This window comes from Mesoplodon bidens, assembly GCF_964165515.1.
Source record: "Mesoplodon bidens genome assembly, chromosome: 18".
Lineage (NCBI taxonomy): Eukaryota > Metazoa > Chordata > Mammalia > Artiodactyla > Ziphiidae > Mesoplodon > Mesoplodon bidens.
In genome coordinates, this window is record NC_138175.1 from 43,589,423 (window position 1) to 43,615,743 (window position 26,321).

The 26,321-nt window shown below is 58.2% G+C and overlaps 1 protein-coding gene across 1 annotated transcript in view; it reads right to left on the reverse strand.

Moving 5' to 3' along the window:
• Nucleotides 1–22,804, reverse strand: part of PEPD (peptidase D) — a 117,649-nt gene extending 94,845 nt beyond the window's left edge. The window contains exons 1-4 of the mRNA XM_081217136.1: nt 22,732–22,804; nt 14,373–14,556; nt 12,302–12,429; nt 4,472–4,535 (exon numbers count right to left, since the gene is read on the reverse strand). Coding sequence (XP_081073262.1) covers nt 4,472–4,535; nt 12,302–12,429; nt 14,373–14,556; nt 22,732–22,748 — 393 coding nt within the window. The 5' untranslated portion in view covers nt 22,749–22,804. The remainder of the gene's footprint in view (nt 1–4,471; nt 4,536–12,301; nt 12,430–14,372; nt 14,557–22,731) is intronic.
• Between the last annotated feature and the right edge of the window lie 3,517 nt (nt 22,805–26,321).

Sequence of the window (26,321 nt, forward strand, 5' to 3'; positions counted from 1 at the left end):
GCCGGCAATGCATTTAAAACGTTCAATTTTGGGGTAATTCCTTGGCAGTCCAGTGGTTGGGACTCCGCGCTGTCACTGCCAAGGGTCCGGGTTCGATCCCTAGTCGGGGAACTAGGATCCCACAAGCCACGTGGTGCAGCCAAAATAAATAGCTAAATAAAAATTAAAAAAGAAAAAGAAAAATTTGTTTCTAAAATTTAAACATTGGGAAAGACCATGAACAACATGGATTTGCAGCTACTCATGAACAACTGGTGTATCTAGTAACCTGGGGCGAGCAGTCCCACACAGCATTCAGAGGGCCCGCCGCAGACCCCACCACTCCCTGACGCCTCTACCCACCAAGGCAGAGAGGCAGGCAGCATCCATCACTGTGCTGCCACCAAGGTCTCTTACATCCGAGCCAGTGACCCTGGCAACGTCTGCCTGGTGCCATAAAGGAGAACATAAAACGTGCCCTCCGCCTGGCCAACTCCCGTCCGCATGAATACCAGCCACTGCACTGCACCTTGATGGCAATGCCTAGTAGCCCCTCTCAAGGTTCTCCTGAGCTACCCCCTCTCAGGGGAGCCACCATTCACTCTACCGTCTCAATAAACTCAGGATCACCTACAGGAGGAGGGAAACTAGATAGCCAGGTTTGCCACATCAGACACCTGTATTGTACATGTGGTATCGAGTGACGGGCCACGGCCTGGGGTGGGGTCTTCCTGCCTTCTTTCACAGGAGACAAGTGTCAGCTGCTTCTCACCTGTGATTTGTAGCCAAGGCTGCCCAAGGTTGTTAGACCAAGCTGAGCACCACAGAACTGGGCCAGGGAACCCTTCCCCAACATAAAGGGCTTCCTGTCGCTTTCCATGATGGAGTAGCCCCAGGCACCCTCGAGTGCCTCCCAGCCCAGGTGTCTGTACTTGAGTCGGGCTCCATTTCAAGCCACAGAAAATCAAAGGCACTTGGGAGACTTGTCACCTCCGGAGGCGTGTCCTGCAACATCTGCTCACTTGTGACAGGGCAAAGGCAGAGGTGGAGGGCGAGCCCCCGGGGTCCAAAGTTGGTGGGGTCAAATCCCAACCCTGGTACTCCATGGCCATGCGGCCGTGAATGAGGCCCTCCACTGCTTGGAGCCTTGGATTCCTCTTAACGGGGTGAGACTGTGGCCCACCACGGGACAGGGCGTAGGGAGGAGGGGATCTGTGTGAGCTGCCGAGGTTGCTGGAACCCACAGGTGCCATCCTGGAGTGAAGCACCTGTCCCACGGTCCACAGGAGCCCTCGTTTCCAATAAGACCCATAGCAGTAATAGTCACAACAAGGCCGATTCACGATGACAGTGATAACGGCGCGGCCCTGCAGAAAGCACTGTGCTCTCAACTCCACTGAAGCCTTCGCTTAAGATTCTGCTTCATAAATACAGACTCAGAATGAGCTGGTCTGTGGGGCTGTAATCCTATACTATCATGACAGGCTTTCGTGGCCTGACACTCAAGACCTCCTCTGTTTTACCTCATTTGGAGGCCGGCTCTCCTTCTCCCCGGAAATCACTGTGTAAATGGTGCTGAGTTCATGGCCACCGCCCCCCTCCCCGCCCACCCCGGTCATAAAAGCAAAAACACCAGACTGTGGCTGGGAGGCTGCGGCAGAGACGCTCTGACTCAATGCACTGGGCCTCAGGGCCCATCCCAGGCTGCCCCCTCCAGGTTCCACACCGAGGAGACCCAGAAGGTCAAGGTCCCAAAGAGCAATAATGTTAAGATGCAGTTTACAAAAGTAGGAAGGATACACCCATCAAAGGAGAGGGTCAGAACAAAATCAGAACTAAGGATGGGCATCCTTCTCTCTCTAGCACTTCAAAAATACAAGGTACAGGGCTTCCCTGGTGGCGCAGTGGTTGAGAGTCCGCCTGCCGATGCAGGGGACACGGGTTCGTGCCCCGGTCTGGGAAGATCCCACATGCCGTGGAGCGGCTGGGCCCGTGAGCCATGGCCGCTGAGCCTGCGCGTCTGGAGCCTGTGCTCCGCAACGGAGAGGCCACAACAGTGAGAGGCCCGCGTACCGTAAAAAAAAAAAAAAAAAAAAATACAAGGTACAGTAAGTCCCCTACATATGAACCTTCAAGTTGCAAACTCTCAAAGATGCGTAAGTACATTCCATCAACGTCAGGCGTGAGTGAAATTGCAGCCTGCCCTCCATCTCCTATTGCTGATGATCCTTCAGCTCTACCATCTCCCACCTCCTCTCCCTCCTCCAGTCAGTAACTCTTCTTGCCTGTTCACTCAATGCCAGCCCCTGTATGCCAGCTGTTGTACTGTACTACTGTACTTTTCAAGGTACTGTACTGTAAGATTTAAAATGTTTTCTTTATTTTGTGTGTGTTTGTTTTTTATGTATATTTGTGTGAAAAGTATCATAAACCTATTACAGTACACTACTATATAGCCGATTGTGTTAGTTGGGCACCTAGGCTAACCTTGTTGGACTTACAAATTGAACTTACGAACACGCTCTCGGAATGGAACTCGTTCATTTGTAAGGGACTTACTGTAAGTGGCAAATGACCTCATTAGGGGCGTGCAAAGAAATGTTCAGACTATTGGAGATCCTATACCCAAAGAGGTCGATGCAACACATCATGTGTATATTAACAGACTCTTCAGATGCTATGAGTCACCCCCAATAACCTGGTATTGAAATCACATGACATAAAATAAAGACCCACCAAAAGCCCCCCTGCCTTCACACTCTAGCCAGACAGAAGTTGCTGCAGATACAGGCCCCGTGGAAGTAAGGTGCACTCCTCCACGAGGCCCTCCTGACTGGGCACCACCATACGGCTGACTATCCACCAGTGCGGTCACCTTCTGCGCCAGACCGTGCCCCTGGCTGCTGAGTTCAGCCCTGGGTCCCAACGAGCTCTGATGTCCACACGTCCCTGGGACTGGGCAGGGAGACAGTGTGATCGTAAACTCTGGGGAAAAAGGACTGGGCCTTAGTGACAAAGACAAGACAGCAAAGGGCAGGGTACAGACCAGAACACAGCCAGGGTCCACAACTGGTCACAAGAGCCAGAGGAGGATTGCCAGTGTGGACTGGAGCTGGTAGGGGATGCCGTGGGCTGCACAAGGCCTTGGAGGATCGGTAGGATACTGACAGAGAAGTGGGCTGGCCTTCCAGGACAGCAGAACTGTAGGACTGTCCTGTGCACAGGATGACACTGGCGCTGGCCTGCCGGGGGCTGGGCACAGGGGTTCATCAGGGTGAGCTGTCTGCCCCTGAGCAGGCCGGGCTGAGACACACCAGTTCCACACAGCACTGTGTGCCTGGCCACAAACCCTGGGAAGCAGCCTCTCACCCACTGCTGTCATTCCCTGACACAGACTGCCCAGGGGAAGTGGGGTCGGGGGCTGCTCGGCCTCCAGCTGGCTGGCTCCTCCGGCAGCTTCCACACTGCACCCCAGCTCTTAGTGTATGACGACCTCTGTCTGGGGAGATGTGGCACAGAGGGGCTCCGTGCAGCCGACCGTGCCAGGCCAGGGCTGCACCTCGGGCGGCAGGCATTCATCTCAGAGTATTCATGCTCTACCCAGCACCGATCTGCACAGAGGATGGGGGTTACGACAGCACCCAGGGACAAGCAGAGGCCTCCTGTGCGCCTGGCAGTGGTGCAGTATCGGGGGAGCTTGGTCCCCCAAGGAGACGAGGGGGGCACATGGCTGTGCTCTCACCTTTGCCAGGGCCTGGCCTTAACAGCAGTGGAAGTCAGGGGCAGCCCCCCCCCTTTTTTTTTTTTGCGGGATGCGGGCCTCTCACCGTTGTGGCCTTTCCCGTTGCAGAGCACAGGCTCCGGACGCACAGGCTCAGCAGCCATGGCTCACGGGCCCAGCCGCTCCGCGGCATGTGGGATCCTCCCGGATCGGGGCACGAACCCGTGTCCCCTGCCACAGCAGGCAGACCCTCAACCACTGCGCCACCAGGGAAGCCCAGGGGCAGCCCCTTTTGACTGCCTGGATTGGGGGGCAGATTCATAGCCCCAGGAGGACATTCACATACCCACCCAGGCCACATGCCACTGGGCAACCATGCTGGGAAGAGGATTAAAGCCAGGGGTCCTCCAAGTCCACCCCACCCCACAGGCCTCTCGCTGTCTGGGGCTCTTCTGACAGCGGCACCTGCAGCTGGTGAGGGCCTGTGGGAAGGGCCTCCCAACACGCAAAGGCCCAGCCAAGCCTGATCAGACCTTCAGAGAGACATCCTTCCTCCGAGCAGCTCAGCGGCCACATCCCAGGTACAAGCCACCGGCGACCGAGTCAGGCACTGCCCCAGCAAAGCAGGGGCCTCCCAGGGAGGTCTGAGATGCATGTTTCTTGCCTGCCCTCTCCAAATAAGGGCACTACTGAGGGGGCTGGTGGCTGGACCGTGCTGTCCCGCAATGTCCAGCCAGGCTGTTGCAGTGGGAGGAGTCGGCCACTACTGACCTCGTCTGTGTACTGGACGTCGTCCACGGCGTACTTCTCCTTGAAGTGCTCCTTGGAGTGGATCCTCAAAAAGAAGCACAGGGAATGCCAGGGTCAGGTTTTGGCCGCAGCTGGGTCCAGGCTGCCTTCTGAGCCCAGGCCAAGAAGCCCCGGGTCCATCCCTGCCCCAGCCGGCACCTGGCACCGAGCCGGTCTGCCCAACACAGGCTCGGAGGGCAAAGGACTCTGGGCCACAGAGTGACTGCTGAACCCCACCTGCCTCCCTACACCTCCCCCAGCCAACCTCTGCTCCTCCTTTGAGCTCGTGACCCTGGCCGCCTGGGGCAAGCAGCTGCGGACAAACCTCCCTCTACTACCAATGAGAGCCCACCCACCGGGCAGCCAGCCAGCCCACCCATGCTTTGGTGCATGAAATTAGCTGCCTCCCAGGCCCCCACAGAGCCTCTTTAAAGAAAAGTTTAAAAGTTAACATTTTAAAGAAGTCAGTAACAGTATTACTCACTGTGATGCGAAACATTCAAGCTTACTCATGGTCCCTGAAAAATCAGCCAGTGAGAAGACAAAGACGCAGGGCGGAGGAGGCTGGGTAGCCCTTGCCCACCTCACAAAGGGCTCCTGGTCACGGCAGCACTGAGCAGGGCTGGTGGGTCCAGCAAGCACCATCCCCACCCCCGTGCCTCTTGGTAGGCAGATGAGTCAATGTCACTGCTGGTGACAGAGCTCACATCAGGAGCTCTAGCCGCCTGGGGGAAGGGTGTCCAAGATGCACACACACACACACACACACCGTCCCACGCCTGGGCACCGCATCAGCATGGGGGATTCACTCCCATCCTGCCTGTGATTGCATGATATTCTAGTCACCAAGTGTCAGATCTGAAAGAAGCCTCAGAGGAAGTAGCAGATGGTTTTCAGATTGTGCTTCCTGGGCTCTCAAGGGTGAGCAGATGACAGGCAGGTGGAGATGCCAAGGACAGTGTACCTGGGGAGGTCCGTAGGGGACAGGGCGGGAGAGCACTTTGGGACTCGGAAATGACCAGCTCTAAAAGCAAGCTCCACGTGCCTCTGAAACACCACTGATCAACCAGCATCGCTACCCAGGAAACAGACTCCCCTCTCCGGGCCCTGCACCATTTTCCTCTCCACCCAAACAAGCGTCCCAGACTGGACTGTGGCCGGGAAACACAGAGCACAATCCAGGGACAGATGGGTGGCCTTGGGGATCAGCATCAGGGAGCTCACAGCCGTAGGCAGCGAGCCAGGCCGGGGAGACAGTGGTCCACTAAGATCGGAGTCCCGGTGCCCCAGAACCCTTTTTGCTTTACCGCCCTTTTGGCTTCTCTGAAGCGGGCACTGGGTATCAAGCTCCCGTTGTTAATTAAATTTGCACGATCCAATTGCATTAGCTTCTGTGATTGAGACGGGACTCGAAGTTAAATGGCCAATGGCTGTGCCTCCATTAGCACTGCCTGTAGCAGCTACGTGGGGCAGAAACTGATGACAAGCACCTTGCCTGGATGGTGGAGGTCCCGGTTCCAGGGCTTAACTGCAAAGAGCTCGCTGACCCTTTGCTACCAAGCACTGACACCCTCAGCACAGCAGACCCTGCAGCCATTCACAAAAGCACATGCCAGAAAGGCAAGAGGCAGGGCCATCGGTGTCATCACCACATTCACGCTGACTGCCCCGGCTCCAGTCCCTGCTCAGGACAGACGCCCAGAATTCTCAGCAGGTTCCCAATTCACCCCTGGTCCCCAGTCACTTCATCCCCTCCAGCTGTGACAGGCATCAAAAGCAAACCCCCAAAATATTCAGGAAGAGCCAAGGACGTGCTTCCGAGGCCAGCCTCAATGATCCCTACAGAGGGGCGTCTCGGCCATTAGCCTGGACACAGACCTTTTCACCTCACCTCCCGTCGGGGACACTAACTCTCCCAAGCTGTCTTGCCAAAGGACACCTCAGGAAACGTGCTCCTGCCTGCCCTACCTGGGAGTCTTGGCAGTCAGCACTCAGCAGAGACCTAGGAGACTGCAGACCTGGGAACATCCCCGTGTATTCAGCCTGAGGTCAAGGTCTTGACAAGGTGGAACCAGAGGAGGTGGGGGGACGAGGGGGAAAAGGAGAGGAGAACTCGAGGCAGCTGTGACCTGTGGGCGGCCCCAGGGCTGTGCGCTTGCCTGTCCACCCCTCACCTACCAGCCACGAGCCACTTCACCTGCCACGGGAGCCAAGGAGTGGCAAGGGCCAGCTAGCCATGGGAGAGCCGGCTGAAGCCATCCCGATGTCCAGGAGGAAGTGAGTTCAGGGGCCAGCTTCATTAAATGCCCTTTGCCCACCTCAACACACACTGGGCCTCAAGGGCCCCAGATCGCCCAACTAGCCACAGGCCTGGTTCGCAGCAAGAATAACCGTTTGGGGCTTCCCTGGTGGCACAGTGGTTGAGAGTCCGCCTGCCGATGCAGGGGACACGGGTTCATGCCCCGGTCCAGGAAGATCCCACATGCCGTGGAGCAGCTGGGCCCACGAGCCATGGCCGCTGAGCCTGCGCATCCGGAGCCTGTGCTCCGCAACGGGAGAGGCCACAACAGTGAGAGGCCTGCGAACCGCAAAAAAAAAAAAAGAATAACCATTTGACAGATACAACCCGAAAAGCTGGGAGCATCTTTTCTGGTACTTTGCCTGTCATTTTGTTTTCTAAAGGGCAGAGATAATTAAGTTTGAATAGTACTTATTTTTCCTGTTTGGGGGCCAATTACAGTAAAAATCATTTAAATGTCACCCTAAGAGGTAAGGGTGCCATGCCACCACGTCAAGCCAGCCACCAGAGGGGTAGACAGGAGAAGGAGTGGCATGTCCCTGTGAGCCCTACAGAGCTGGCTGGAGGGGTCACTGGGCAGCTATATGCCACCTGAGTGCCAGGCTGGCAGCAGCCTCACAGAGGGCTGCATGGAGCCCTGACTGGAGTTTGGGGTCCAGTAGGGCAGCTCATCCCAGACCCCGTCGTGTGGGAGATTCAAGTAGAAGCAACTGGATGGGAGAGGATGGGTCAGTAGGGAAGCCGACTCCACCCTAGAAACTCTTCCCTTCAAAAGGAAGGGGCGGCTCTGGCCGGAGAGAGGAGGGAGGGTCCCACTCAAAAGGGTCTGTGTCTTCAAGAAGGAGCCAGTGTCTGGGAACCTGGCCCACGCAGGCCTCTTTCACAGGCGGCTGGGCCCAGCATGCGACAGGGGAGGCCTTTCCCAGAACTCAGGGTCAGGGCAGGTGCAGCGAGTGCCCACACCCTGTGCGGGCCCTCCTGTGAGAAGGAGACTCTCAATTAATGCCCACGGTGCAGACACGGTGGAGCCCTCTAGGAAATGACATTTCCAAGCGCAGGTCTAGCTGGCAAGCTGACCACCCGCATGGGGCTCATGAATAAGTAACAGGGCCAAATCACAGCCGTCATCATCCATCCCCAGTGGCCGGAGCCTGCCTGCAGCCACATACAACGCAGCGGCCTCTCCTCCGGCTCACCGCCCGGCACCCCGCACTTGCCCCAGAAGGAAGTCGGCAACCATGTCAAGGCTCTATTAGCTTGTTAGAGAAAAGCAGGGCTCTCCAGAGCTATGCAGGCGCCTGAACCTGGGCGGCGAGGCAGCACTTCCCAGAGAGGCCGGTGCGGAGAGCAGAGGTGATGGAGAGGAGGCCCGTGGGCAGCAGAGCCCAGGGAGAGGGGCCAAATGCCTCGCCAGGCCTCGGGCTGACCGGGGTCAGGCTCCCCGCAAACCGCCTGGGGTCAGAGCCAAAGTAATTCCCTTGGCCCTCCTCAGGAAGGCCTGCACCCCTCATCAGTGCCCGGGGCGCCTTCCCTAAAGACGGGGGAGCCGGGGCCAGGCCATCAGGCGGGCTGAGGCAGCCTTCGTCCTGTGACCCAGCTGTGTGTATGGGGTGGGGGCAGTGACTGTGAAAAAGCACACCCCAAACACCCCACAGACACACCACCCCACAACCCTACACCACACACACACACTCCTACACTCCACCCCCCACACACACACCACCCAGCACACATACTACACCACACTATACCCCCCAACAAACATACCCACACACATCACACATGCACACACACTGCAGACACATACACACACACCACAGCACACATCAGTCCCCATTCCAGAAAGTGCAGTGCTCGGGGCCTCAGCTCTGGGGAGAGCCCCCTCCTCCCTACAAACCCCAGGCCAGCCACACTGTCTCTCACGTTCTAAGCCCAAGGCCTCAGCCAGGGATGGGAGCAGAAAACCGCCAAGGCTCCAAAGGTTCTAGAAGGGTCGCCCAACCTGACCCAAAGTTGCTCACCCTCTGTCAGTGCTAAGACTGCCCAAAGAGGCAATTTCCCACCTGCTTAGGGGACCCCAGACACCCCAGCAGCCAAAACTGCCATCAGCTGAGGCTGATTCTGACGAAAATGATGGGAAACACTCTCACACCAAAAAGACACCAGGGCTTCCCTGTGGCGCAGTGGTTGAGAGTCCGCCTGCCGATGCAGGGGATGCGGGTTCGTGCCCCGGTCCGGGAAGATCCCATATGCCGCGGAGCGGCTGGGCCCATGAGCCATGGCCACTGAGCCTGCGCATCCGGAGCCTGTTCTCCACAATGGGAGAGGCTACAACGGTGAGAGGCCTGCGTACCGCAAAAAAAAAAAAAAAAAAAAAAAAGACACCAAACTTTTGTAAGCCAAGACCCCAAATAAAAACAAAATAGAAGCTACCACACTCCTGTCCCCACAAAGGCCCGGGGTGAGGAACAGGCGGAGCACCAGGCTGCCCACGAGCCCCTTGGCGTCTGCAGCCCTGACAACAGGACAGGCTGTTTACACGGGAAGTGGCAGATCTACAGACGGGGGTGTTGTTTCCCTGGATGACTTCGGATTGCAGTGTCTGCCAGATGGATTTTCAGAAGCCATCAGACAGAGACTCAAAAGGAAGCTGGGGAGCTGAAGGTCAAACGTTCAGTCCAGTGGGTCTCGACTGCAAAGGCCAGGTAATCCCGTCAGCCTCGCTCCCCCACCCTATTGATTATGAGCGTCTGGAAACAGCTACACACATCAGATCTGGCTGCTCCCCACCTCCAGCCCTAGACAACCAACCCCTTCCACTGCCCTGTTCCCATCGTGCCTTCTCTCCCAAAGGCTTGGGACGTGGGGACTAGGGGAGGGTCACACCAGAGCAGAGGAAGGGAAAGGCCTGCCGGGGATGGGCACGGAGCGGGGCCAGGTCGGCAAGAGACAAGGGGCGAGCTATCTGCTGCGGAGCCGGAATGCCCATTGGGACCAGCTTGCGGCGTCTGGCCTGCCCAGTGCGTACATGGAGGCTTTCCAAGAGGGAGACCCACCCTACAGACCCATTTGTACCCTCCAAGGTCCGTACCAGACAATCAGCTGCCCTGGCAAAGCAGGGACAGACTAAACGAGAACTTTTTAACAGCGGCTCTAAAACCCAGCCGTGGTCAAAGTGCAGAACATCATTCCTGTATTATTGGAGATTATGCTCTAGAACAGCCAACCGATAACAGCTGCTCCCTGACCAATCAGGTCCTGGGTTTTAAACCCTCAAGTCGGGACCTCCCTGGTGGTCCAGTGGTTAAGACTCTGTACTTCCACTGCAGGGGGCACAGGTTCGATCCCTGGTCAGGGAACTAAGATCCCACATGCCGTGCGGCTTGGCCAAAACAAAAACCCTCAAGTCAAGTGCTGTTTGGCTCCCCAGATGATGGCTGTGGGGAGGCAGGGTGAGATTTGCTCAGGTTTCCCAATGGAGTGTGGAGTCCCCGAGGCAGGGGCCACGCCCTGGAGGATGTCCACCCTCCCCCACGGACAGGCACTCCCTGACTTCTCATGCGAGTTGGCTCTGCATAAGCAGCAGCAGTCAGAAGAGGGGACGCACTCAGAGCCCCTGCACACCTCCACACCTCACCACTGTCCACGCCCACGGCTCACGGTGCTGCATCTCTGACTGCAGCGCTGCTGAGTAGTGGGCATCTCAGCACGTCCTGAGCCAAGAGGCAGGGCCACAGGGAGGCTGAGAGGGCAGCCAGGCCAAAGCCATGGGTGCCGTCCAGGCACAGGGGCCACTGGCAGGACCAGCTCTGTGAACACCTCAAGGTGCAGGAGGGGGTCCGGGAGAATCTTCTCACGGAGACCAGATCTAAACTCTCACCAGGAAACTCCTCCAGTTATCAGGGCTTTGTGACAAATCACCCTGACACGCAGGGGAGGAAAAAAGCATGTATCACGTTCACAGACTCTGAAAGTCGGGGCTCGGAACAAAGCCCTGAGGCTTGGAGTCACCCACTCTAGCGGGTGGTGCTGGCTGTCAGCGGGGCCTCTGGTCCCTCCCTCCACGTGGGTGAGTTTGGGTTCCTCACTGAGTGGCAGCTGGGCTTGAGGAACGAGAACCAGGTGGAAACCGTAGCACACTTTACAGCCTAGCCTCAGATGTCACATGGTGACGCAGCCACGTTCACACATCGAGGCAGTCACCCAGGTCCTGACTGAGGGAGGGAGGAGGGAAAAGATTCCAGCTCTCCACAGGGAATGGCCACAAATACTGTGGACATTACAAGCTGCCTCTCCCCAGCACCCTCGCTGCCTCATTTCAGTGTCACAAATGTAACCACTCCACAGTGACCATCACTGTGACTAGAGCCCTGGCAGTGCCTCACGAGGGGCATCATCGCTGTTCCACAGATAAGGCATCGGAGGCCCGACAGTGGCCAGACCCGCTCCCCGGAGAAGCCCGCTGAGGTGTGGGAGCCCTGCCCTGGCCCTCTGCACAGAGCAATGTCCCTGCAGCAGCCGGATGCCTTATCATTCAAACCAGCCGCAGACCCGCCAGCCTACCCGGTACTGAGCATTTTGGGCCCACGACGCAGCAAAGGCTGCAATGTATACATTAGCCCAGAATAAGCACTCTCCTGGCAGAAATGACACGCCGGAAGGCGGCGAGCAATTGGCAGGATCCTCTGATCACCTCAAGCAGCCCCAGTTAAATACAGCTTCTGCCTCAGCACCTCCGAGCAGGCAGGAACAGCTCCCAGGAGGGGTGGCCAGGGCCAAGGGCCCTGAAGCTGGCAGGCACCACAGATGAGGGAGGCAGCCTCTCAGGCTCACCCAGGCCTCTGGCCTCACACTTCTCCCACAGCACAACCCTAGAGCACGACCCTGTCTCCCAGGTGAGCCAGCTGAGGCAGGGCCTACGTCCTGGGAGCCGCAGAGCCTGGCCCAGAGGCCGGCACGCGGGAGACACCCAGGAACGCCCTGCACTGCAGTCAGTGATGGGCTGCAGAGAAGGGCCCCAGGCTGCCCTCCCCACCACATCCAGGGAGGGGTTGCCTCCCAATGACCCAGGCCAAAGCCTCGGGCATCTTAACAAAGCTGGGAATCCGGAATTTCAAGATTAATCAATAGTACCTCCGAACAAACGTGACCGTGGTCTGTGGCTCCAGCTCTGACACCCCTTCCCAGAAAAGGGTAACAGGCTCTGGCCCAGGGTAGGCTGTTAACAGGCCTGCCCGCTAACCCTCCCCTTGCTAATTCTGCCCCCCGCCCCCCGTCGCTTGCCACCCACAGGCCAGTCCCTGCGCCCACCCCCACCCCAGCCGGCCTGCGGTCAGCAGGCAGCCAGCGGCCAGCAGGCACCGTCACACGCCCCGGCCCTGCGCCCACCCCCACCCCAGCCGGCCAGCGGTCAGCAGCCGGCCAGCGGTCAGCAGGCAGCCAGCGGTCAGCAGCCGGCCAGCAGCCGGCCAGCGGTCAGCAGGCCCCATCACACGCCCCGGGGAGCTCCGTACTTTCCCATCCAGGTGGCATGGCTGGGAGGAAACCTGGGCACGAAGAGCGTCGTCATCCCAGTGTCCACGTCCATCACGCCGTAGCAGCCTGGCTCGGTGACACCGAAGGCCCAGTGAAAGAAGGACTCCTGTGGCGGGAACAAGGACCCAGGTCACCCGTCAGCAGGACAGAAACGTGAGGTGCAAGGAGAGAGGTGGGGTATCTGACCGAGCGCTTTCCTCCCCGCACCCTGGAGAGTCAGCTCGGGCTCCCTGGCTCTCGGAGCCTGACCCCCAGCCTCACACCACCCTCCACCTCAGCACCCTGTCCCCTGCACCAGCTGCAGGCTGCCGTCCCCTCCTTCCTCCTGGCTGGCTGCTCAGACCCTGCTTCAGGCCCGTGCCCCAGCCCCACCTGCACCCCACCTCACCGGCCACCCGCCTCAGGTCCCAGACAGGGCAGGTTAAGACACGGGTGCCCAGGAGCACCACGGGTTCGTCTCTGCCTTGCCCGCACTCCCCTCCCTCCCCCCCCACCTCTCTGCTACCCCCACTGCCTGCAGGCAGGCAAGATGCCACCTTGACTTAGACGCCCAGGCCGGGCATCTGCTCAGAAACAGATTCCTCCATTTAGGATTTCTTCCTTCCTTCTCCCACCCCCGGGGCAGCTGATGACTTCAGTGTTTAGCATTAAACACGGAGCTAGAATAGCGTTATAAAGGTATGAAGTGGAGGAGGCGCTCTTCTAAAATTAACCTTGCATAACACCACTAAGAGAGCCAACAGCTGAATTTAGGAGGCCGGTTTTTAAGCCACAGACTATGGAAACCTCAAGAAGCACCAAGACTAGTCAGAGAAAACTTATGTAGACCTGCACATCTCCAGCAACAGGGACGGCAGGCTTGCAGCTGCAAGGACGACGCGGCAGAGGGAAGCCCTGCAGGAGGAGGTGCTTTCCACAGAAAACACTGCGCCATGGCTCCCGGCAGTTGGTCTCGGCCTGTGCCCTGCGGGGTGGATGTTGTCCAGCTGCAGAGGCCACGCCTGCAGAGGCCACCCGCTCTCCACACTTAGCTCCCCTCTGGTTCCCCTGCCTCCTCCCTGACCCGGATGCTGGACGCCCATGTCCTCTCAGCTCTGCCTGCCCCTGGGGAGTTCCCAGCGCATCAGACCTCCACTCAGGGCAGCGCAGGGAGGAGAAGAGAGCGCTAGACTTGGGGTCGGGAGATGGGTTCTAAATAATCCCAGCTCCACCTCTAGCAAGTCATTTTCCTCTGAGCCTGTTTCTTTATCTATAAAGCAGGGCCAGCTCAGGGCCCTCCTGGCTTTCTGGGTGAGCTCCTCTGTCCAGTGTCCTTGTTCTTATTCCCGGGAACCGAGTGATGTCAGTGATTCTCAGCCGAGGCCACCACATCCAAGCTGGCTTCCTGCAGCTGGGCCACCCGCTGCCCCACAGGGTTCCAGAACCTCGAGGAGCCCCTAGACCACTTCCCAGAGGAGGACACCAAACCCCAGTGAGGGTCACAGGGTCGGCACTGGCCAAGCCGGGACCAATGCCTGGGCCGCCGACTCCTGCTCAGACCCTGCTCACATGCCTCCTCCCAGGACCTCTGCAGCCCCCGTCCTCCTTGCCGTGGCAGAATCTGACCCCAGGAACTCAGCCCGCCCCATCTGCACCTCTCCCGGGCCAGGGAAGGCTGCCCAGCCCGCCGTCTGAGGTCCAATCCTGTGGATACTACCCCCGAGCCCGGAACGCCCATCCCCAGCTCCACCAGTCAGAATCCATGCCAGCCTTCAGGGCTCACACCAAATACTGCCTCCTCCATGAAGCCTTGCCTGCTTGCTCCCCCAGGAGCATCGTCTCTCCAGACTCTGACCTGAGAGAGCTGAGGCTGGCTGGCGACAGCCCTGCCCCCTGCAGAGGGGGCTCCCTGGGGACCCAAGCCTCGGCCTGCTTTCAGAGAGCCTCTTCAGGGTCCCCCAGGGGGCAGAGCTGCCCAGGCCCACCAGGCCTGATGCTGGAGGAGGGCAGACAGCCCACAGCGGGCCTAGTGCACACTCAGAGATGTGGGAGTCTGCCGGCTGGGCTCACCTGGCGGAAGAGGACCCCAGTGTCGGTGCAGTAGCGCTGAGTCTCCTCCCCGCCCTGCAGCACCACCACAGAGCCGGCCTGCACCGCCGGGTTCTTTCGCAGACGCTCACATAGGCGCCGCCTGTTCAGGGCAAAAAGCGCCAGCGGCACCTTCAGGGTTTCATTCCCCAGCCAAAATGAGGGTCTGCAAAGACACAAGCACACACCGCCACGCAGGCTTCTGTTAGCACCACCAGGCACGTCCCCCACCCAGAGGCAGGACCCCCATTAGCACGTGGCAAGCCGGTCCAAGCTCGGCCTGCCCGTGACCCAGAAACAGCCCCTCACTGGGCCACTGGAGGACCACAGGGGCTTGTCAACCACACCCTCCCCTCCTGTCCCTGAGCACTGGACCACAGGTGGGGAGGAGAGGCAGCTGGGTCTGTGTAACTGATAGACGGGCGAAGCCCACGGAAGGGAAGTCTGCAGTGGTGTGGAGACACACCCCCAACCCCCAATTCCAGCCCTCAAGGAGCTTCCTATCCATGCGAGATCTGGCCCAGATGACAGTGGATCCCTGCCCATGTGTCTGCAGGCCTCCATCTTCTCTGCAAGTCACAGACCCAGCAGCCTGGCCTGTTCCTCACCTGAGCCGGGACACCCACCTGTCCCCAACACATACACACAAACACACACACATGCCCAGGGCATGCAGCACCAGGCCCTAAGCCGAGCCAGGCTCGTAGGTGCCAAATGAGCAAGGAGGAAGCACGACAAGATGGACCTGGAGGGGCAGCCCTTTGGGTGCTGGCCCTGAGGACGGCAGCCAGCAAGCAATGAGCTGTGGTGGCCTCACTGAAGGCCAGGCGGAGCCAGGCCTGGCAGAGCAGGTGGGTGTCTCTCCTCACGCCCACACTGGCTTCCCTTTTCACTGAGAAAACACCCCCTATCCTCCTAGCACCCACTCTCCAGACCCCTCCTGCCTCGGGCCCCTCTAGACAGCTGCTCCCACCCGAGGCTCCCCCTCCATCTGAGCATGGTCTGCCCCACCCATCGCCTTTCTCCCCACCCCGCCCCCCAAGTTGCTCCAGCATCAATTTTCCCCTCTCAGGATCATTCTCAGCATCCAGACATACAGGAACCTCACCCCGCTTGAAAATAAATACATAAAAGCACTCCCCTTGACCCCCGTGCTCGCCAGCCATCTATTTCTCTCTCCCTTTGCAAGAAATATCCTCTGAAGAGTCACCCGGCCCGTGCCCGTGTCCTGGCCGCCCGTGCTCTCCTCAATCCATGCCAGCAGACCTTGACCCACCCCCTCCTGCGCTACAGCCCCTGCCAGGCCACAATGGCCCCATGCCCCTGAATCTGCAGGTGGGTTCCCAGTCCTCAGGGGGCCTCGGCGCCCAGGACACTGGAGGCCACGCTCTCTGCTGAAACCCGGCCCCGCACCGGCCCCTCCGGGCCCCCCTCCATCCTCAGCTCACCTCCAAGCTGGAGCCCGGACCATGTGGCTCATTCCCATCTCCCACCTGGACAACTGCAGGAACTCTTAGCTGCTCCCAGCCCCAGCCTCTGCCACAGCCTGGTCTGCACCCACCCAGAGGGACCCTTGAAAAGTGGAAATCCCAGCAGGCATTACCCTGCTCAACCCCTCCCCCGCTTTCTACTGCCCTTACAACACGGTGCAGACTTACTCCCAGCCACAAGGCGCCGAGGGGAGCCGCACAGGCATCCCACCCTTCCCTAACCTCCGAGAACGCTCCCACGGGGGGCCTTCGCTGCTGCTGTTCCCTGTGAGGAACGCTCCCTCCCAGTGCCTACCAGGCTCGCGTTCTTGCTTTATCCAGGCCTCTGTAGAAATGCTCCCGCTTCCCGGAAGCTTTTCCGATGACCCCATCCAAACCTACCCGCTACTCTCTTCCCGCCTCTCTAGAACCACGCATCGCGGCCGAACAGTATATATTTACTTGCTTGTTGTCTCCCCAAGTAAAATGTAAGCTCTGTGAGGGCAGGGACCTTGCCTCCTTCCCGGCACCTAAAATAGTCTCACGTGAATGAATGACCAAACAAAGGAAGGAAGTGCAGTCGTAGCGAGCGGGCCGGGGGCCAGCAAGGCCAGAGCCAGGGTGCAGGAGTCAGGCAGCGCGTGTGATGTGTGTTCGAGGGAGGCCCTGCAGGCTCTCTGGCCAGCAGGGAGCAGGCATGGAGGTCCAAGAGGGGAGGGACAGCCCAGAGCTGGTGCAAGGGAGGGGGCTCTGCCTGGGGCTGCAGTGAGAGTTGGGCAGATGGAACCTGCCCTCACGGCCCTGGGGCACCTTCCACACTCACCTGGCCATGGGGCCCTCAGAGGAAGGTGACACCTCCTGCACATCTTGGCTCCAATGGCACTTTCTCAGGATGGCTTTCCCTGGCTTCCCTCTTTAACCTTGCAGCTCTCTCCCCAGCCTGTCCCCCCGCTTAGCCCTGGGCCGGGCTTCCCCGACTCGTTGTCTCCACATCCACTCTCCCACTCTGTCCGGGCCTGGCCCACGAGGACCTCGTCAGCTCCAGGAGGATGTGGTGACTGGGAGGCAAAGCGAGAGGCTGGAGAGTGGGAAGAGATGGGGAAGGACACAGAATCCACTCCCGGCTCCTCCCTGGGGAACCTGGAGCTACACAGGCTGCTCGCTCTCCCCCCACCCAGCCTGCCCACAGCTGTGTAACCCACCCTGCATTACGCTCTCTTCAGTCACCCCTTGGATTGAGGCTCGTCCAAGTCCCTGCTGAAATGACGCGTTCACTCTCCAACATAAATGTGTACTGGTGCTCACTGGTGAGGTCCGCCTCTGTCCACTAGAATGGAAACCCCATGAACACAGAGATCCGGGTCTGCTCTGGTCCCCGCTGCCCCGTGCCTAGCACTACGGTTAGCACGCAGCAAGTGCTCAATAGATATCTGCTGAGTGAACAAGTGTCACAACGTGGGGCCACCCACACAGCTGTGCGAAGTTGCCACATCCGCCCCAGAGGGGCAGGAAGCAGAACCCTTGGGCCGGCCTGGCCAGGAAGGCTGGAGGGGTCTTGCCCACCCCGCACATGCTGACAGGACTATAGCCTCCCTGCTGTGCCCCTTGCCAGGCATGGGCCCCACTCACCCTCCTGGGCGGGTGGACACAAGAAGCCAGGGCTGCCTCTAAGCCGTGCCACTTGGCTGCCACGCTCAGCCACAGGGATGAAAGGACAGAGGTGACAACTCACGAACATGCCAGCGCCCCAGCGGCCGTGCACGGAGTCCCCCAAGCTCCCTCCCATTCGTTCCCCTCGCTCAGCAAAGCCCATGGAGGGGGTGGGCTCAGGGAAGAGCCTCGTCTCTGCAGGCTCCCAGCGGCCCAGAGGGAACAGCACCAAGGCACTGCTGCAGATGGCCTCGGCCAAAGGTGCCTAGATCCGTGCACACTCAACAGCCCAACTGCCTGAAAATGCCCAGCCTCGGGCCATCGGCCTGCACAGCCCCGCCCACCTCATCCAGCCCCCCAGGCCTCATGCCCCACACACCTTCTTCCTTAAACACACCAGCTACCAGGTCCAACTGGACTGCCACCACGTGCCCACCTGGAAGGCTCTCAGAAGGGCTGGGCTTTGTCGTATCCAGAACCTTCTGAGAGACCTAAATTCCTCAGGGCACCCAGACAGGACCTGTGTGGCCCAAGAGCCAAGCAGCCCAGGTCAAGACAGGAAACTCAATACGCTACCCTCCTGTGAGCATCAGCTACTCCTGCAAAATCTACAACACTATCTAGTCGTCCATGGGCTCAGCCAGAACAGAGAAAGGCAGCCTGGCCGGAGTCCCCAGGCAGGCCGATGGCTGCAGTCATTCATTACGGCAGGGTATCCCAGAATCAAGGTTTATAGAGACATGCCCTTTGATTTCTCATGACATAAACCAACCCCTCAGAGAGAATGTTGGGCCCAGAGCCATCGCAGGTGGCTTCTCCCTGCAAGTTCAGCAAAAGCAGCACCCATAAAACATCCCCAACTGGTTTCTGCTGGAGCTTTTGCTAACTGGCACCCGGAATCTAAAAGGCAAAAGCCAGGTCGCCCCCAAGTCCAAGTAGAAATAAGGCACACTTTACTGCAGGCAGCCAAGGGCACAGGCAACGCCCAGGGAAGACCGCAGGGGCTGGCAGACAAAGGCTCCAGGGTATCAAAGAGACACACGGAACAAGCTCCAGCCCCCGTGGGCCAGCCCGCCCCCTGCCACCTGCCAGAGCCCAGGAAATGGCCAGTGACCAGCCCCCGCAGAAGGTGTGACACCACTGCTCCGAAACTCTCTCCTGTCCCCCAAATCAGTACTGAGTCAGCCCCTCCTTTGACCTCAATGGCCACCGGCAGGGTTCTCACCCAAGGGACTCATGCACAGTGTTTAGGGAGTCCACCTACTTGGATGGGAAAAAAATTATATCTTTATTTTTTCTAACCTCACCTTTAAATTAACATTTTCTTCAATTATTAGTGTAAGCAACAAACCACAACAGTATCAGCAGTGTGTGAATCTGTCACCAACAGAAATCAGAGGTATTTTCATGTCACCTTATTGATGTCACAGTACGTGAAAATACCACTTTTACTCATCACTACTTCAACAATAAGGTGGTTCTTAGACCTGCTGCTTTTACTATTTAATGTATAAAGAAGCATATACTACTATACCACAAATTTATTTCTTAACATCTTTATAATTGTATTTCCATATAATTGGTTTTCCCTGTGATCCTCTGTATTTTATTTCATCACACTGAGAGTCATGTAGAGGTCTCATGGGTGTCCATGGGGTCCACAGCACAGACAAGGACAAGATCCCTGCACTAGGATGTGACACCATGGCAAGAGATGCCAGTCAAGGACCACCTGCTTCCTTGGCCACAGTCTCCAGCTCAGGCCAGGCATCAAGCCCACCGAGCCCTCCGGCTGCCTGTCAGCAGGGCCAGACCGCTCACCCTGGCTGGAGGGGCCACACGGCAGCTGGTCAGCATCTCCCACCCTGCCTACCTTTCTCCTGAGGAGGGTCGGGGGGCGAAGCACACACAGGGACCTGTGTGGAGTCAGACCAGGCCTGGGGAAGGGCGTGGGAAGGCAAAGGGGCACTCAGTGGCCGCCTGCCTCCCACAGGCCCACCCCTCCCCCCGCCAGCCCCCAAGGTCAACCCAATGCGTCTGCTCCAAGAGCACCAGGTTCATATCAGGGTGGGGACGGGCTCTGATCCAGAACCTGGCTCCTCCAGATACTTGCCCTCCAGAAGTGCTGACTCCAGCGTGAACTATGACCCAACAGGCACACACCCAGGGCAGCTCACCTGCTGCTTATCACTGGGCAAAAGCCCTCTGGGCAGCAGCTCCCTGAGAATCACTCAGTTAAAGAATTAAAGATACTCCTTCAGAGATATGGGGATATATGTTTATGTAGAGCTGATTCACTTTGTTATACAGCAGAAACTAACACACCATTGTAAAGCAATTATACTCCAATAAAGATGTTTTTTAAAAAAAAAAGATACTCCTTCACCCTATTCAGAGTTCTGTTCCCACTCCTGCCCACAGCTCCTTTCCTCAATCACTGAGGGCTCCGTGCAAAGCAGGATGGCATGCTGGACTAGTGTAAAGTAAATCCTCCTCTTATTCATTAGGCACCGTGTCACCCAGCACCAATCACTGGGCAGCCACAGGGCCCTGGAGACACAAACTGAACTGGTCCCTGGGCTCCAAGGATGCTGGAGAGACATGAAGGGGAGCAACCTCTCACCCAACCATGACGGGCAGGAGTGCAGACGTAGAAGAGCATCCTGCCAGTGGGAAACACTGGGATGCTCTGGAATACTGAGCAGGAAGCCTTGACTGGAGGTCAGGAGGGAGGGCGGTCAGGAAAGGCTTCTAGGAGGAGGAACCATCTGAGCTGAGTCTGCAAGTACGTGAACAATATGTCAGAGGATGAGGACTCTCCAGGGCCAGCCGGTGAGAGGGCAAAGGGAGGTGGAGAAAGGAAAAAGCCATGTGGGGGGCCGATGCAGCAGGTCTGGCAACAGCAGAGAAGTCTCATCTCTGTCCATGGGAAGCTCAAGGCATGACTCAAGGAGAAGGCAGGGCTCCCTCCCACCAAGTGATACTGGATTAGGGGAGGGGGTGGAGACGACCTCACGGCAGACTCTCTGGGGGGCTGTGGGACCCTCCGTCTCAAACTTGAAGTCCCTGCCCAGGCTGGCAGCACAGAGCAGGATCAGCCCTTTAACACTCCCCAGAAGAGCTTCTCAAGTTTCTAGTTGAATCTGAGATACCAACTTAGGGCTTCCACTACTCCCCACGTCACGTGGAGCACACTCCAAGCACCCAGGCCTCCCTGGGCCCAGGACCTGTAAGGACTCTACAGGCAACCAAATCCAACTCCTGGGGAGCCTGTGGCTGTGACTTGATGGTATGGTGCCTCATTAGGCCTGTCACTCTGATCTGTCCTGTGTATGCAGCTGGGCACTGAGCTTTGCTGGAAACACACTTGAAGCCTCCTCCACTTAAAGAATCTGCTGGGCTCTAAGTGTCCAGCAGGGTAACCCATACCAGCCTGGGATGGCTCTTGCCAAGCAGGTCCTGCCAATCTCTGGAAGCTACCTGCCTGCACCTGTCAGGTCTCCCTTCCGATTACACACCTCTCCAAGGCCTCTGTCACTCGGTTTTACTGCTCCATGGCCCAGAGAATCAGTTGTGCTATAAGGGCCCTCCTTCCAGGATTCAGCCAGTTCTAGACTCACGCCCATCCAATCACCAGCCTGGCTCCCTGTCTCTTCGAGAGAGCAGCAGACCTCAAGCCAGCATGGAGCCCTGAATCCAAATGCAGCCCCTGGAACTCCCTGTGACCACCTGGTGGCCCAGATATAGGGGTAATTGACCCACATCTGGGCACTGGCCTACACCTACTGCTCACTCTGCTCTTTAAGACAGGGTCACAGGCTGGGTTCAAGGATCTGGCCCTAGATTCCCTGACACTCATCTGGGACTTTGCAAGCATAGTTCTCTGCCTCAGGGGTGCTCAAGGACTAGCACAAATGTCATCCAGGGAGTGAAGCCTACCCACACTCTCCTCTGAGCTCAGAATCCATGCCTGTCAATGGCACACACCAAGACGAGAGGCATGACATCTACCCCAGTGGCCCATGAACACGTAAGGGTAGGCCTAGTACTGTTCCTGGAATACAGCAGGTGCCTATTAAGTGTTTGATTTGCATGTCCTAAGCTCTCCCAACCTTGAAGTTGGGGGCCAACTGAGGAGGCCATTTTCTGTTGCCACTCTCCCTACCTTCCAAAAAGAGAGATGCATTTAGTCCACCCGTTCCCCCATTCTGATCTCATTTCCAGCCTGGCATCTGGGGCACTGCCCTCTCTCTACCACTCCCCTTCCCAGCCCCCAGCACCTCCAGGCCCAAATGCCGCCCCCATAATTGGCCCTTGCCCTGAACTCATATATAGCCCAGGGGATAGTCGTCTCAAAAGCAGATCAGATTAAAAAACCCTTGGAAGTTTCCAGTCCCTTAGGACAAAGTCTAGAAAAGCCAGCTGGGACACTGCCCTCAGGCACAGGGACACGCTCCACTGCCCCCGTCCCCAGAACACTCTGAACTCTCAACCTTTGTTCAGATGTTCCTTCATCAGGGACACTCCCCAACGCTTCAGTGAGCCCACCTGTCCACATTTCCTGCCACTAGGACCATTCACCATTGTTTCATTCAGTAGTATTTATGAAGCATCTACTGTGTGCAAGACATGTACCAACAAGGCCCAGGCGCAAACCAGACAAAGGCCCTGACCTCACACTTTAAATGGAGAGAAGACAAGAAACGAGTTGTTTCTTTTGTTGTTATGTACTACATAATTTACCAGGTGGTGCTAAGAGTAGGATAGGTGCTTAGGGAAGTCTCTCTGAGGAAGTTCCATCTGGGCCCTGAAGGAAGAGGAGAAGTGCCCCGCTAGGGAGGGGATTCCACGCCCATCTGAAACGCTGCCTCCTCCCCAGCGCCCTGGCAACGCAGTCTTCCCATCTGAGGGTCGTGACCGTGAATGTGCGCGTGGACCCCACCTCGGCCGCACACTGGGGACTCCACACGCGCGGGTGGGGCCTGAACGCCACTGTGGCCCCGAGGGCAGTGGGCAGTGGCCAGGGAGCTGACTCGGACGCGCAGCCAGACGCCCCGCGCTGGACGCCCAACCCGCGCGAAGAAGCGCGCTGCCCGCGGCCACACTGCACGCCCGGCGGGGACGCGGCCCTGCAACGGGGCTCTGAGCCACTGTCCAGCCGGGAGGCCCAAGCCCCCGCTCCGCGCCGCCATGCAAGGGCCGGGGACAGCAGCAGCACTCACCCGGTGGCCGCCGCCATGCTTGCCCGGCTCCAGCGTCACGTGAAGTGCGGCGTCAGCTGAGCCCCACCACATCCCACTTCGCGGGGCGGGGCCTGGGCGGGGCCGGGAGCCATTGCCCCGCCTCCTCTCGTGAAAAGGCTCCGCAGGACCCGGAGGGGCGGAGCCCTGAAGGAGGAGAAGGATCTATCTACTCTCCGGCCCCCGGCTGCAGGCGAGGGGCGGGGCTCGGGTGGAGGCAGAGGCCTTTCCAGAATAGGAGGGAACTTCCCGACGCAGTGGATACCTTGATTCTGCCCCTGACCTGGCGTCCCAGCCTGCCCGGGGGAAGGACACCTTGGGAGAGGGAGCCTCTGACCCAGACTAGGGACGGGGCAGAGGTGACAGCTGTTGCTTGAGAAGGGAAATGGCTTGAGCAAAGGCTGGGGCAATTGGAATAAACTAAAAGTTCAGTGTCCAGGAGGGGCGTGTGGGAGTGAGAGGTGCAGCCTCAGAGGTAAGCAAGGGTCAGATCTTGAATATGGGGCTGGGGAGTTAGGTCTGTTGGGCCCTTTCCAAGCTCCCTCAACTGCAGGATGGAGAAGGGCCTGGGGACAGGGAGGCCAGTGAGGAGGGCTGGGGAGAAGTGGGCACAGGGAGGGCACAGTTCAGGAGAACTGTGGGCATCCCCCGCTGCCCTGCTGGGTACTCTTGTTGGGTGCAGTGTCCTCCAGAAGGTTGGGGAGTGGGACAGGAAGGGCGGTGGTGAGTAGATGTTCCAGGGGAGCTCCCTGTGTTGCCGGTGCCTTAGAATAAATAGTAATACTAACAGGTACGGAGCACTCAGTGTGCCCCAGTGCTTTACAAATGTCAGTTCACTGAATCCTCACAATACCCCTGTGAGGTAGGCTGTGTCCTTAGTGCCATTTTACAGATGAGGAAACCGAGGCCCAGAGAGGTAGATAACTCACCTGAGTTCACACAGGGGCTGACCTCATGCAGTAGTGACTTGATAGTGATTCACACTGGCTCCGTAAAGGAAGGGGCCCCAGGGCTGGTGGGAGAGATTACCCCTTGAGTCCCAGCCCCCACGAGGGTTATGCAGATGTGTGTGGACAGGATGTGAGGCCCAGCACGTGCCCATGGGTTTCTTTACCCCACCCCCAGCTATCTCACAGCTGGAAGTAGCTTCTTTTTAAGACCTTGGGTTTGGGAGTGCCTCTTGTTTCTTTGTCAGAACAAGGATGTGGGTCACCATGGCTGAGCTAGGGAGGCCCCAGGGACTCGGAGATGGAGAAGCAGCTGTTGTTTGTTCCCACAAAGCTGGGAAGAGAGCAGGCCCCTTAAATAGGGGGAGGAATCAAACCAGAGCATAAGCAGGGTGGGTGACACCGCGTGCCTGCTTCAAGTCCTAGCACCATCCCTGGTTTCCTCATCTGACAGGTGGGAGCTAATGGTATCGCCTCACGGGGCTGCTGTAGGGTTTCATGAGCAGCCATCCAGGCACCTTTAGCCTGTGGCACAGCTAAAATGGCCAAAGCCATGAGGAGGAAGGTGGCACCTCCAGAGAGCCCGTTCCACCTCCCTGACCCAGATAAGACCAAGGAGAGTTGATGGAAGAGGGGACCTCCATCCTTCCTCCCCCTTCCCACTTCTTCCAGGCAGGACCCCAGAGAGGATCTGTCTGCCCTCTTCCCAGTTTCCAGGGAGAAGAGCAGAGGTATAAGCCCCACACTCCACTGCCCAGCCCATTGCCCTGAAAACTTGGACCCGCCCCCCACTTCCCATTAAGCAGTTTCCCACCTTCAGCTAAAGAGACTGGACACTTTTTAAAAATAACAAAGGGTGAGCAGAATGAGCTTCTCATGCTCTTTTGTGGAAGGAAAACCTGCCCCGGAGCTAATCACAGCCCCTCTGCCATTTATTTTGACAAAAAAATATGTGAAAATTAAGCCAACTGCCAGCTCTGAGTGTTTATTAATATGAAAAAGAAGTAATTATCCTAAATAGCCACAAAATAATAGGGGGAGGGCACCTACCAACTGAGTGGAGCACCCTAGTTTGTGGGCAGTGCAGGGGGGTGGGAGGCGCCTGCCCCTGATTCCTGCCCACCCTGGTCTGTCTGGATGGAGGGCTTGCCCTGCCAGTGAGCCTGGCACAGAGGGCTGCCCTGCTACTGCTCACCCCTCCCCATCAGAGGCTCTGGCAGGGCTGTCCCCCCCCCGCCCCCCGCCCCGCTCCTGATCAGGGCTCTGGCAGGGGCTCCAGGAGAAGCAGCCTTGGGAGTGGGTGAAGATTACTCATGCAGGGCCGACCCTGAACACTGCAGGAAGCCAGGAGGCAATTGGGAAAAGATTGATTTTAGAGAGTTGGAGCCAGAGAGTATAAATCAGCAAGGGAGAGCTCCAGCCAGCACACTCAGGCCTCACGCAGCGTCCCCTCTGAGGTCATAGACTGTTGGTTGAAACAGTCTCCCCTCATCGTGACCTACAAGTGGCTGAGAAGTGTTTGCGCTCAGCCAGCCCAGTGGCCAGGGCATCATGACTCTCAAGAAGTGCCCTGCCCCAGCCAGAGACCACAGAGAAACTTGGTCCCAGGAAGGCTTCTCCTTAGAGCTCCCGTGGCTCCCTTTGTCCCTGTGACACTGCCAGGTTTCCCTGCTCTGCCCACACTGCTCGACCCGGGCACAAAGCTCTTGCAGCTCCATGGACACTGCTGATGGCTGGCTGCCTGGAGATGGTTGGCCCAGAGGTGGCGACCAGCCAAACTCTGATTTGGGGCCTCGCAGGGGCATCCCTGGAAGAGCAGGACACGGGCCCCTTCCATCTTCTGCTACATCTGAGGATGCTGGTCTGCCGGAAGGCTCTGTGTGACCACACTGGATCCCAGCTCTGCCCTTACTACCAAGCTGTCTCACATGCCAGTCTGGGAGGGGATGGGGCCCAGACCCTGCCCTGGAGGTCTGGGCCGAGGAGGAAGAGGGACCCTCAGCATTGTCCCCAAGGAGCCCACCATCTGGGAGAGCTGAGAGCAGGGCTGTGTGACGAGTTGGGGGTTACTGAGAGATCCTGAGCAGGACAGCAGTGGGGTCCGAGCCCATATCTGGTGCAGGAGGTGCTGGCAAGAGGCTCTGTGCTACCTGCATGGGGGCACCAGCCTCGGTGGTGAAACCCACACAGGGTGGCATGCGGGGTTTTTGTGACTATTTGCTTTTGCTGACAATAGAATACTGGGCTCAGGAAACCAGCACCAAAGAGACTGAACAGAAAGAAGAGAAGGGTGCAGGCATGTGTGGGTGTGAGATGGGAGATGGGGGTGGCATAGTCTAACCCAAGCTCTTCCCTAGTAGGGAAGGAAGGAGCGTGAAATGGAAATGAAATGCCCAGGACACCACCTCTCCATCACGGATCTGGCGGATCCCAGCCCTCAGCCTTTGCAACATCAGCAGCAGCAGCAGCCATAGCTCTCCGACTCCTGGGGCCAGCCTGGCCTGCTCCTTCCTCCAGACCATGCCACAGCCGTCACCACCATCCCTCAGCACCCGCAGAGGAGCCCCACACCACGTCACACTCCTCATGCCCTTCCTGGCCCCGCCCAGCCCTCCTGGATATCCA